Source organism: Neopelma chrysocephalum, unplaced genomic scaffold (assembly GCF_003984885.1).
Source record: "Neopelma chrysocephalum unplaced genomic scaffold, ASM398488v2 Primary Assembly neopelma1_220, whole genome shotgun sequence".
In the NCBI taxonomy this organism is placed as follows: Eukaryota; Metazoa; Chordata; class Aves; order Passeriformes; family Pipridae; genus Neopelma; species Neopelma chrysocephalum.
Genome location: NW_020897882.1, coordinates 774 through 14084, shown reverse-complemented (window position 1 = coordinate 14084; position 13311 = coordinate 774). Strand labels below are relative to the sequence as shown.

At 68.6% G+C, this 13311-nt stretch overlaps 1 protein-coding gene across 1 annotated transcript in view; it reads right to left on the bottom strand.

Moving 5' to 3' along the window:
- DNMT3A (DNA methyltransferase 3 alpha) overlaps positions 1-12597 on the bottom strand; it is a gene marked incomplete at its 5' end in the record, with an annotated part of 23609 nt that extends 11012 nt beyond the window's left edge. Inside the window, 5 exons of the mRNA XM_027703283.1 lie at positions 1808-1991; positions 2980-3026; positions 5868-6189; positions 11653-11757; positions 12508-12597. Of these exons, the coding sequence (XP_027559084.1) occupies positions 1808-1991; positions 2980-3026; positions 5868-6189; positions 11653-11757; positions 12508-12597 (748 nt within the window). The remainder of the gene's footprint in view (positions 1-1807; positions 1992-2979; positions 3027-5867; positions 6190-11652; positions 11758-12507) is intronic.
- Between the last annotated feature and the right edge of the window lie 714 nt (positions 12598-13311).

Below are 13311 nucleotides of genomic sequence, written 5' to 3'. Positions count from 1 at the left end.
GGGGGGGGGGCCGCGCTGGCACCAGTTCGGACCAGTACGGGCACCGGGCTGAGCGCACATGGCCCAGTTCGGCCCCGTACGGACACGGGGCCCGGGCTGCGCTGCCCAGTTCGGCCCAGTGCGAACACTGGTCCGGGGGTCACACGGCCCAGTTCATCAGCCCAGTGTGGACACTGGTCGGGGGCTGCACTGCCCAGTTCAGCCCAGCATAGACACCGGACTGGCACCGGCACCGCTGCCCCAGTTCAGCCCAGTATGGGTGGGACACACCTGGGACCCTGCACCCCAGGACAGGCCCTGCCACCCTCCCACCAGCCTGGGGGGCACCCGAGGGTCCCCACTGTCCCCGGGGGTCCCCGAGGGTCCCCACTGTCCCCGGGGGTCCCAGGACATGGTGGCTCCAGGACCCCTTTGTGTGCAGAGAGGGACAAAGGGGCCGATGGTGTCACCACGGAGGGGCCACTGCCTTGCCCAGGGACCCTGAGGGACCCCAAGCACGGCTGCACCCCAATGCCACCCCTGGGTGTCTCCCGGGGGACAGTGGGGGGACAGGGCTGACCCTGTGACCCCCCCCAGGTGACAGCAGAGACACCCCATTAACGTCCAGCCCCCCTCGGCCGTGCCAGAGCAGCAAAAGCAAAAGCAAAAGCAAAAGCAAAAGCTTTGGGGACCTGGGATGTTTGGGGACAGGAGTGTCCCTGGGCCAGAGGACACGAGGTGAGTGACACCTGCAGTGCCCCAGGGCAGGGTCCCAGCAGGACTGTGCTAGTGCTGGTCCCAGTGGTGTCCCCGGTGAGGGGAGACAGGAAATGCCCCATTGCCGGTCGTTAAGGGACATCGGCTGGATGCCACCATTGGACGACTCTCTAATCCCTGTAATCCCTGCCCTGGGGTCACCGGCAGCTCTGCCTGCCCTGTCCTCATTCCAAACCCCCATCCTCATCTCCATATCCATCCCCATCCTCATCTCCATCTTCATTCCATCCTGATCCCCATCCTCATCCTCATCTCCATCTTCATTCCATCCTGATTCCCACCCCCATCCCCATCCCCTGTCCTTGCCTCATCCCCGTCCCATTCCCACCTCCATCCTTTGCCCCATCCCCATCTCTGTTCCCATCCTCACCTTCATCCCATCCCCATATCCTCCATCTTCATCCCAACACCGGGCCACCAAAAACCCAGCCCAAAGGTGACCAGCGACAGGTTTGGGATCCCCCACGTTTTGGGGAGCCCTACAGCTCAGGGACCTTCACCCAGAAGAATCTGCCAGTGCCCAAGGGCTCCAGCGTGGCGAGATGAGGCAGGGCTGGCACCAGGCATTGGGGGGCTGTTCCTGGGGACCCGTCCCAGGAAGAGGGAAGAGGTCATGCCCTGTGCCCTTGTGGGCACAGCTGTCCCTTGTGCCCCACGGGGACGTTGTGGCTGTGTCAGCCATTCCCCGTGTCCCTTGGGAGCATCGTGGCCATATCAGCTGCACCCCATGTCCCATGGGGACACTGTGGCTGTGTCAGCCATTCCCCGTGTCCCTTGGGAACACTGTGGCTGTGTCAGCCATTCCCTGTGTCCCTTGGGATCATCGTGGCCATATCAGCTGTACCCTGTGTCCCGTGGGGACATCGTGGCTGTGCCAGCTGTGCCCTGTGCCCCACAGGATGGCCTGGCCACAACAGCCACGTCCAGTGGGACGCCCTGGCTGTGCCAGTCTCTCCTGTCCCTGTGTGGTGCCGGGGGAGCCCTGGAGCCCTGCGGCCACCCCGGGGTTGGGGTGCTGGGACCACCCACCCGGTGCCCACCCAGACCAGACCAGGCTGTGCCCACCCCACGCTGGCACCGGCCCTCACCTCCCGCTTCCAGCGCGCCAGCCACTCGTCCCGCTTCCTCTTGCTGATGTAGTAGGGGTCCCCGGCCTGGAAGGTGTGTCGCTGCATCGGCCGCTGCCGCAGGCTCGACTCCCAGCCCAGGCCCCCCCGGAGCCGCCCACGAGAGCCCTGGGCCAGAGAGAGCAGGGTCAGGGCACCGGGGTGGGCAGCGGGGTGGGGACAGTGTGGGGGACAGAGCGGGGCTGCATGGGGGGGGCTGGAGGGGGGCACCCACTGCTGCAGGAGGGAGATGGGCAGGAGGGGCACCCACGTGCACATGGACACAGGCTCTGGGCCATGTGTGCACCAGCACCTGGATGCCCAGAGGTTGGATACTGGGGGGAGATTCTTCCCTGTGAGGGTGGTGAGGCCCTGGCACAGGTTGCCCAGAGAAGCTGTGGCTGCCCCTGGATCCCTGGAAGTGTCCAAGGCCAGGCTGGACGGGGCTTGGAGCAACCTGGGCTGGTGGGAGGTGTCCCTGCCCATGGCAGGAGGTGGAATGGGATGGGATGGGATTTAAGGTCCCTTCCAGCCCAAACCAGTCTGGGATTCAATGCCCTGGATGGCACAGCACCGGACACCCTGCCATGGCCAGCTGCACCTTGGTGGGCACTGTCGACACTGTCCAGGCATGGATCCACCCCAGAGCAGATCCAACACACTGTGTGGGCACCTGGGGGAGGACAGGGGTCAGCCTGGGCAGGCACCACCCCACATGGGGCCGGGTGGAGGGGCATCACTGGCCTGGCACATCCCGGTGCCACCTGGTCCCCAGCACAGCAGCAGGCGCTGCCCAGTGCCCAACTGTGCTGGGGCACAGGAACCTGAGACCCCCGTCCCGTGGGGACCCTGTCCCTGATGCCCCCAGTGCCGAGGGAGTGAGGAGAGACGGTGCCCACGAGCACAGGGAGCACTGTGCTGGCCAGTGGGCTGTGGGGCCGTGCCCCTCTCCTGGGGTGGGCTGTGGGGCCGTGCCCCTCTCCGGGGCCGGGCCGTGGGGCTGGGCCCCTCTCCTGGGGTGGGCTGTGGGGCCGTGCCCCTTTCCTGGGGTGGGCTGTGGGGCCGTGGCCCTCTCCTGGGTGCAGCCCCGTGGGGTCCAGCCCCAGGCCATACTTGCCTCCATTTTCAGGGTGTCGAAGTTGTTCTCCTCCTTCTCGTCCTTGCCTGCACACAGAACAGAGAGCGGCCGTGAGCGGGGGCCGGGGTGGGGGGGCCGTGGGGCTGGGACCCCGCAGGGAGATGGGCCCACCTGGGACCCCCCCAGCCCATCCAGGGCACCCCCAGGTGCCAGGGACAGGCACCCCTGGCTGGCACACGAGGCCTGGGCTGTGCTCCCGGGCGGATCTGTGCCAGCACAGAGCCGCTGGTCCTGTCCCCGGCCGGGGGTTTGGGGGTCCGGGGCAGTGACCCCCCCCCCGGGCGGGCAGGGGAAGCGGCCCCGCTGCTGCTTCCTGTGCTCTCGGCGCGGATGTGCCGCAGGTTCTGCCGCGGCGCTGCCAGGAAAGCGGCTAAAAATAACCCCGGGCGTTCTTCGGGGGTGTGAACCGCCCGCACCCCCGGGGCTCTGGGGGCTCTGGGGGGTCTGGGGGCGGCGGGGGGAGCACGAGGGGTGCAGGGGGGCCTCCCACCCCCTCCCAGCGCCCCTTCCTCGGTGCTTCATCCTTGGCTGCCGGGCACCCACCGCCCCGGCACAGACCCCCCCGGGTGTCCCCCAGCCCTACGGGACACCGGGACAGTCCCCCACAGCCGGCACAGGGGGAGGCAGCAGGACACTGGGGGACAGTGAGGGACAGCAAAGGACACTGCGGGACGCTGCGGGATGCTGGGGGACGCTGCAGGACACTGAGGGACAGTAAGGGACACTGCGGGACCTTGGGGGACACTGTGGGATACTGAGGGACAGTAAGGGACACTGCGGGACACTGGGAGACACTGAGGGACACTGGGGGACTGTGGGGGACACTGTGGGACACTGTGGGACACTGGGGGACAGTAAGGGACACTGCGGGACCTTGGGGGACACTGTGGGACCTTGGGGGACACTGGGGGACACTGAGGGACAGTAAGGGACACTGTGAGACCTTGGGGGACACTGGGGGACACTGGGGGACTGTGGGGGACACTGCGGGACCTTGGGGGACACTGCGGGACACTGTGGGATGCTGGAGGACACTACAGGACACTGAGGGACAGTAAGGGACAGTAAGGGACACTGTGGGACACTGGGGGACTGTGGGGGACACTTTGGGACCTTGGGGGACACTGCAGGACACTTTGGGACCTTGGGGGACACTTTGGGACCTTGGGGGACACTGCAGGACCCTGAGAGACTGTGGGGGACACTGCAGGACCTTGGGGGACACTGCAGGACACGGGGGGACTGTGGGGGACACTGCGGGACATTGCAGGATACTGGGGGATGGCAGAGGACACTGCAGGATACTGCAGGACAATCAGGAACACTGCAGGGTGCTGAGGGGCAGTAGGGGACACTGGAGAACACTGGGGCCACTGGAGAACACTGAGGGACACTGGGGGACACTGGGGGACAGGAGGAGACACTGGAGAACAGGAGCCTTCCCATCTCCACACTGGGGGCTGGACCGTGTGTGTGCCCCAGGGCTGCCTGGGCATCCCGTGCTTCCACGGGGATCTCAGGCAGGGAAACTGAGGCACAGGACAGGGGACGTGGCCTGTTCCAAGGCGCTGGTCCCCTCCATCACCGGGACTGGTCAAACTGGGGGCACCGACCAGGGCGGGCACTGCCCGTGGCTGCGGCTCGTGCCGAGCACAGGATGCTCGGGGAGCCCTGTCTGGCCGGGGGGAGCAGGGCAGGGGCCGGCAGGGGCCGAGCCCGGCGCTGTGACCTCGGCACAGGCACGGACGGAGCGCTGGGAACGGCTCCTGGGGGAGGGAGCGAGATCCGGGCGGCGTCACGGCCCCCCCGGGCCCTCCTGGCGACCACCGGGAACCGCTTGGACACCACCCCCGGCCCCCGCACCGGGGTGCGGCTCCCCCCGGCACCGGGATGGCCCCACGGCCACGGCCCACCCTGCTCCCCCCGATCCCGGCTCCGGCTGCGGCGCTCCCGCGGCTGCGCCTCGTGACTGCGGCAGCATCTGCAGCGCAGCTCATCCATCCCTGCCTGCCTCAGCTCCATCCCTGCCTGCCTCAGCTCCATCCCTGCCTGCCTCAGCTCCATCCCTGCCTCTCCCAGCTCCATCCCTGCCTTCCTCAGCCATCCCTGCCTGCCTCAGCCATCCCAGCCTCTCCCAGCTCCATCCCTGCCTCTCCCAGCTCCATCCCTGCCTCCCTTATCCATCCCAGCTTGCCTCATCCCTCCCAGCCTCTCCCCTGTCCATCTCAGCCTCTCCCAGCTCCATCCCAGCTGTTCCTTGCCCCCATCCCTGGCTCAGCCAGGTCGGTCTCTGCTGATCCTGCTTGTGAAGCCCCCAAGCACCAGAGCTGGGAACCCCGAGCAAAGTGTCCCGGGGTCAGAAGGACCCTCCGGGCTCCAGCCCGTGCCATGGCCTCTGGTCCCGTCCCTGGGCACCCCTGGGAGCGCCTGGCTCCCCTCCGGGCACCTCCCTGCAGGTGCCACAGCCCCGGATGCCCCGAGCCCGCTCTGCTCCCGGCCGAGCAGCCCCGGGACAGGGAATGTGCCCCCTGTGCCCCCGGCACGTGCAGGGCTGCCATGCAGGGTGGGCACACACACACCAGGGTGGTCTCACATGCGGGCAGGGACCCACGGGCACCACGCCAGGGTGGTTCCACACGTGGGCAGGGCACGAGGACCAACATCCCCATTCCTGCCGTCGGAAAGGGCGACGGGATGAACGTGAGGGTGCAGCCCCAGCTCAGACCTGCCATCCCCACCCCAAATCCCCACGTGGCACCGGGGGCTCAGCCCTCGCTCCTCCTTCCTGTGGCCGTGCCCCCCCAGCCCGGAGCCCCCGCGGGGCAGGGCAGGACCGGGGGGGAGCTCCCCCAACGCCGAGCTCTTACTTTTCTCTGTGGCCTCCAGGAGTTTCCTCCTCCCGCGTTTCTTCTGGGGGTCGGAAGGGGCCAGCTCACCCTCATCGGCCGGGGCGTCCAGGCCCTCCTTGGGGGTGCAGCGGCCGTTCTCCAGCGCCCGGCCGGTCTCTCCGTCGGGAATGCTCTCGGCGTCGTCCTCCTCGGGCCGGCCGCCCTTGGGGCTCGCGCCGCCCTCCTCCGCGTCCCCCTCCACGTCCCCGTTGGGCAGCGGCTCGGCGGGACTGGCCTCCGGGCAGGCCGGGGGGCACTTGGGGACGGCCGCCGTGTCTTTGGGGGTGTCACTGCTTTCCACCTGCCGGGAGGGAGGGAGGGGAAAAGGGACTCCGGTGGGTGCTGGCCCCGGTCACGTCCCACCTGTGCCCCAAGAGCCACCACCAGACCTCACAGCAGGAGCTCCTGCATCACCTTGGTATGATCAGCCCCGTCCCTGTTCCCCTGGCCTGACTCCACTTTCACACCACGGATGTCACACAGCACGAAGGCAAATCTCTGGGACCAGAGCCCACAGACCCCCCAGACGTGGCTCCATAATGCGGCGACGACCTGGGGACATCACGCCAAAAAGTCCAAGTCCCACCTCCTGCATCCCAGAAGTGAGAGCTGCCACTGCCTGCTGAGGGACTGGGGCTGCCATGGCACCCTCGGGGCCAGGACACAGTGTCACAGCACCCTCGGGGCCAGGACACATGGCCAAGGAGCCCTCAGGACCAGGACACATGGCCAAGGAGCCCTCAGGACCAGGACATGTTGCTTTCCAAGGAGCAGCGACCACTGATGTGGCACCCTCAGGAGAAGGAGAGATGTTGGGACAATTCTGTGGCTGGGACACGTGGCCATGAAACCATCGGCGCCAGGACACAGGGGTGTGACGTGCTGAGAATCAGAGACATTGCCACGGCACCTTTGGAACCGGCCATGACATCCTCAGGACCAGGACACGCTGCTGTGTCATCCTGGGGACCAGGACACACCATCGTGGCACCCTCAGGACCAGGGCAAAATGCCACGGCAGTGACAGGACCAGGACACTCCACCATGGCACTCTGAGGATCAGGACACACGGACATGACACCCTCATGGACCAGGACACACTTCCATGGCCTGCTCAGGACCAGGACATGTTACAGCAATACCCTCAGAGCAGGACACAACGACGTGGCATCCTCAGGACAGAGGATGGACAGAGGGACAAGACAGCCACAGCACCAGGATGGAAGCAGGTGACACCAGGAGGACCTGGATACACCATCATGGCAACTTCAGGACGAGGACACACCGTCACGACACCCCAAGGACCGGGACACGCTGCCACAACATCCTCAGGAAACAGCAGACACAGGACCAAGAGACAAGGATGTGACACCAGGGGGACCTGGAGGCACTGCCGGGACACTTTGTGACCAGAATATAACACCCTGACACCCTCAGGACCAGGCCAGAAAGCTGCCTGTGTGTGACAGCGGGGTATGCCATGGGCAGTGCCAACACCACAGGACAGTGCAGCTGGCATGGCACAGAACAGCACAGCATGGCACAGCTCAGCACAGCATGGCACAGAACAGCACAGCATGGCACAGAACAGCTCAGCACAGCTCGGCTCAGCACGGCACAGCTCGGCCCGGCAGCGGGAGCAGCAGTCAGAGCGAGAGGCACAGCCCAGCTCGGCGGTTTCCGTGGCCAAGGAGAGTGAAAGTGCTGCCGTGGCTCTGCAGAGCTGCCACCGGCACAGCCCTGGCAAGGGTGGGCACGGCCAGCGCCACCCGCCAGCCCCTCCAGCCCCGCTGCCACCCCGCTCGGTGCCCTCACAGGGGGTGCCAGGACACCCTCCGTGCCAGGACACCCCATCCCTGGGCCCTGGCTCTGGCCAGCCCGGCACCATGGGGCTGCTCAGGCACTGTCCACCCTGGAGACCCCACACACTGTCACGGGCACGGGGTGCCCACCCCGGTGTCACCCCCAACACCAGCGCTGAGCACCCCACGCACAGACACTCACGGGCACCGCTGCTCCCTCCCGGTGCCACCGGCGTGGTCCCACGGCACAGGAGGGTGCCAGGGTGGCACAGGAAGGTGCCAGGATGGCACAGGTGGTTCCGGGGTGGCACAGGTGGTGCCGGGGTGGCACAGCGGTGGGCTGGCCACAGGGACCCTCCTGCTTGTGCCCAGCCAACTTCGGGTTCCAGGATGCCCCATTTGGTGGCCGGGTGCCAGGGAGGGAACGCTGTGCTGTCGGGGGGTTCCCCAGGTTTGTCCCACGGGGCACACAAGGACCCCCCTCCCCGCGTGCCCGAGGGCCTCGTGCCGCTTACCATGGCGCGTCCCCCCCGGGTGCCAAGGGACCCCCCGGCCCCGCCGCCCGCGCAGGCGCCTCCGCCGCGGCCGCTTCCTGCTCGCCCCGGCCCCGCTGGCACTGTCACTTCCTCCCCAGCCGGCAGGGAGGGGACCAGGAGGGGCTGGCCAGGGGGTGCTGGGGGACAGGGGGGACCCTCGCAGAAGCGCCGGCGGTGGTCTCTCTCCCCGTCCTGGCTGCGTCAGGCCCGGTCCCCAGGGAGGGCACGGTCCCCACAGGCAGATACTGGTGCCGTTGGGAAGGTGGAGGTGTCATGCCGTGCCACGGTGTGGGCACGCCTGGGCATGAGCGAGGGCACATATGGGGTTACAGAGACATTGGTGTGCCCGGCCCGGGGATGCTGAGGCTCTATGAGGGCCGGACACCACCAGGGTGAGGGCTGGACACCACCAGGGTGAGGGCACACTGAGGCTCTGTGATGACTGGACACCACCATGGACACCACCACGGTGAGGGCATGGCTGCCGGGACACCGTGGGCAGGCCTGGGAGCAGCGCAGGGAGCTGGAACCAGGGACAAGATGGATGCCAGGGAGCAAAGTCCCCGCTGGCCCCACGGCGAGCGGGAGGGGACCTGCCTCCCACTGCGTCCCCCAGCCCGGCGCTGCAGCACAGCCAGCTCGCCCTCGGGGGTCTCTTGCTGCCCTTGGGGGTCCCTGGCTGCCGTCTCTCCCCAGGGCAGCTTGTGGGGGGTCCCGGCCACCCCCCTGGCCCCACTCCCACCCTCCGCCCGGGGCTGTATCCTGGACACCTCCCCGAGAACAATCGCAGGGGCCGTGGGGCTTCCCGGGAGGAAATGGGAAGGCCGACGATGTGCTCTGGGTCGGGCGGCGCAGGGGCTGCTGGAGGCCCGGCCGCGGGGTTTGGGGGGGCCTGTGAGGGTTCGGGGTGGTTGTGGGGGCTCAGGGCGGCTGTGGGGAGCTCGGGCTGGCTGTGGGGTTCAGGGAGGCTGCGGAGGGGCTCGGCCCAGCAGGGGTTGGCAGGATGGGTCCGGGGGGCTCAGCCCAGCAGGGGTTGGCAGGATGGGTCCCAGGGGGCTCAGCCCAGCAGGGGTTGGCAGGATGGGTCTGGGGGGCTCAGCCCAGCAGGGGTTGGCAGGATGGGTCCCAGGGGCTCAGCCCAGCAGGGGTTGGCAGGATGGGTCCTGGAGGGCTCAGCCCAGCAGGGGTTGGCAGGATGGGTCCCGGGGGCTCAGCCAGTGTGGGTGCTGGTGCCTGAGCATCTCCCCTCAGTGCTGCGAGGCTCTGGCAGTGGCACTGGGACTGACTGTCACCACTGGCCATGCGGTGCCACCAGACAATGCCAGGAAGCCGTGCCAGCATGGGGACACGTGGGACATTAACTCTGGGGTGGGACAGGCACAGTGGCCCGTTACACGACGTCCTGCCAGGACAGAGACACACGGCCCACACAGCACCACGGCTGGTACACCCTGGATGGTCCCCGTGCCATGCCATGCCATGCCATGCCATCCAAACCTGCCTCCTCACACTTCCAGCCCTCCTGGGGGCCATCCTGGCCCAACCTGGTGCCCCAGCTTCCCTACCTGGCTTGGAACCAGACCCCGGCTCACCGGGCCCTCCGTGCCACCAGTGCTGCTGCTCAGACACTGGGCCAGGGAGGTGCAGGGCAAGGGGAGACCAGGACCCACCCCACAGCCCTCTCCCTCCCCGGGTGCCCCGGCGCCCATCCCCGTCCCCGAGGAGGGAGGGCCGGCGGCGGGAGCCTTCCTGCCCACCCACCCGCCCGCTTCCTCCGCCCGCCGGGCCCTGGGAACAAGCGCTGCCTTTCTCCTGCTCCCTCCCCTCCGCTGGGCCCCTGCCAAGGAGGCTGCTCCACCAGGAGCCCGCCGGGCCGAGTGGCCCCGTGCCCACCCCGCTGCCCCAGGGGGGGACGCTGGGGAGACACTCCCTGCTGAGGAATGACCGGGGACGGCCCTCAGGGACCCTTGTGCCCACCCCAGCCCGGAGCACGGCGGCAGCTCCAGACCCCAGACCGGCAGGGCTGTGCCCGCTCTGCCAGGGGAAGGTGCTGGCAGAGCCGCTGCCACCCGTGGCACGACCCGCAGAAGGTGCCAGCCCCGGCTGGGAGCGGGGACACTGGTCTCGGAGCCACGGCTTGGCGCTGCCCAGCGTGACACAGGTCGGCATGGCACGGCTCAGCATGGCACGGCACGACCCAGGACAGCATGTACAGCGTGGTACAGCCTGGCACAGCTCAGGACAGCACGGCTCAGCGTGGTACGGCACGGCTCACCGACACCAGCCAGCCCCCACGGAGCCAGCCCAGTGCCCACCCCACATGCCAGCCCCCCTCGCCCCATTCTGGCTCCCCTGGCACGGCAGGCTCTCTGCAGGGAGGGTATTTTTAGCAGCTCACGCCCGGCCGGGGCTTCCCTGGGCTCCTGGCAGTGCCCGGGCCTGGCCATGCCAGCTCCACTCACTTGGCACTGGGAGCTGCCGGCCGATGCGCCGGCACGGGGCAGGTGTGTGGGGGCACACGGGGACGGGCACCCACCAGCCAGCCCTGGGCACCCACCGGCCAGCCCTGGGCACCCACCAGCCAGCTCTGGCACCCACCAGCCAGCTCTGGCACCCTGGCACTGCCCCCACCGTGCCGGGGGGCTCCCGGGGCCGCCAGCTCTGCCGGCCAGAGCCCTCCTGGCTCCCAGGCTCCGGCTGTTCCCGACGCCGTTCCCCACTTGTTCCCGTGCCAGCATTGTTCTCCCACGGCAGCGGCTCCCCCCCGCCCCGGCACGTTACCTCCCGCCCCAGCGGGAGCCCGGCCCCGTCCTCCAGCCCCAGAGCACCCCCACCCAGCCCAGGTGAGGCTGTCCCACCTTCCCTGGCCCCCCAGGGATCATCGGGACAGGCATCCGAGACCTGGAACTGTCCCAGCACGGGATTAACCCTTTCCACAGCCAGAAACTTTCACAAAAAGGATTTGCAACCTTCTCGGAGCGAAGGCGCCTCGGCTCAGTTTTTCCCCCTGGCCCTGCTCGTCCCCCCATCCCACTCATCACCCTGGACCCGTTTGTCACCCCTCTGTCCCCTCCTGCGGGGATGGGGAGTGGGGACACAGCTTGAGCCCGGGACACGACGGGTACCTTCCCTCCGGGCCTCCAGCACCCAGAGGAACCTGCTCCTGCTCCTGACACTGAATTCAAAACTCCCCATGGCACCGTCACACACCACGGCCCGGGAGGTCCGAGCCACCGCCCCCACGAGTGTCCCAAACCCCGGGTGTCCCATCCCTGTGCCTCAGCAGAGCCAGCTGCTGCCCCCAGCCCCCCCGTCACCCCACAGCCCTGGGCACGGCGTGGCCGGGCTGGGTCGTCAGGGGAGCCAAGGTCTCCTGCCCCAGGATGGCCCCAGGGGTGGGGGACACCCCGGCACCCGCCGGCTCACCTGGGCATTCTTGCGCTTCCTCCCGGGCCGCCCCGCTTTCCTCATGGGCGTCCCCGGCTCCTGCTTCTCCTCCTTGCTCGGGTTCTCCTCGGGCTCCTCTTCCCCCTGCCAGCCGGAGACAGAGAGGACGGTTACGCCGCCGGGCACAGCCCGGGGATGGGCACAGCTCTGCTCCCACTCGGCACCGCCGGCACCGCAGGGGGACAGGTGCCCGCCTTGCAACGTGGGAGCAGCGTGGCACTGCCGGGCCAGCGGCACCAGGGCACTTAGAAGGGTGACAGTGGCCCTGGGTGACAGTGGCTCCTGCCAGGCTCAGGCCGCGGCACAGGCCATCGTGGGCCGGGGGCCTCGCCGAGCGACCCTCCTGCCCCTGTGCCACTGCGCCACGACCGGCTCAGGGGCACCTGCCCCACTGCTGCGACCCACCCGAGCCCTGTGGGGCTGGGGGCTCCTGCCCCACGGAAAACGGGAGGGGATGCACCGACCCCATGGCGCAGCACACCACGGGCCTGCAGGCGGCTGTGAGGCTCCCTGGGGACGAGGCACGGCAGCGGGAGCCAGGTGCCTCTGGAGCGGGCAGCTGCCAGCTCTGGGGACCAGAGCCGTGCCCCGGGAGCAGCTGGCAGTGCCCCACGGCCCGTCCCCTCCCCGGTGCCCCGGCCCCGGGGCCTGGCAGCACGCAGGCGCCGGCATGGCGGCGGAGCGGGACGGAGGGCCGGGAAATGAACCTGCTCCCGCGGCAAGGCCACGGCGGTGCCAAGCACCGCGGGGGAACCGCAACCCGCTCGGGGGTCCGGCCCCAGGCACGGCGGGGGGATGCGGTGGGGTCCCGGGGCGGCGCGGGGCCCGTTTCACCTGAGCCCCAGAAGATCCCGGGCGGCGGCGGCCGAGGCAGGAAGAGGCCGCGGAGGGGGAGCAGGGGAAGGAGGAGAGGCCGGCGGGGGGCTGGCGAGGGAGAGGCCGGGGAGGGGATGGGGCTGGCAGCCAGACAGCGCCGGCATCCAGCTGCAGCCGTGCGGGCCCCGCACCCCGGCGGGCGCCAGCCCCGGCCGCATTCCTGCCCCGCGTCCCCCCCGGGCCGGGGCGGCTGCACCGCTGGGATGCAGTTGGCGTGTCCCTGGGGGTCCAACAGGAAGGGCCTGCAGGGTCGGGACACACCGTGCCCCGTGGCCAGGGTGCCTCATGGCCATGGGGCCCCATGGCCGTGGTGTCCCATAACCGTGGTGCCCCATAACCGTGGTGTCCCATGGCTGTGGTGTCCCATGGCCATGGTGCCCCATAACCGTGGTGTCCCATGGCCGTGGTGTCCCATAACTGTGGGGTCCCATGGCCGTGGTGTCCCATAACTGTGGTGCCCCATAACCACAGTGTCCCATAACCATGGTGCCCCATAACCATGGTGCCCCACAGCTGCAGTACCCCCTGGCCGTGGTGTCCCATGGCCATGGTGTCCCATAACCGTGGTGCCCCATAACCATGGTGTCCCATAACCACGGTGTCCCATAACCACGGTGTCCCATGGCCGTGGTGTCCCATAACCATGGTGTCCCATAACCACGGTGTCCCATAACCACAGTGCCCCATAACCGTGGTGCCCCATAACCACAGTGTCCCATAACCACGGTGCCCCACCGCTGCAGTACCCACAGCCAGGGTCCC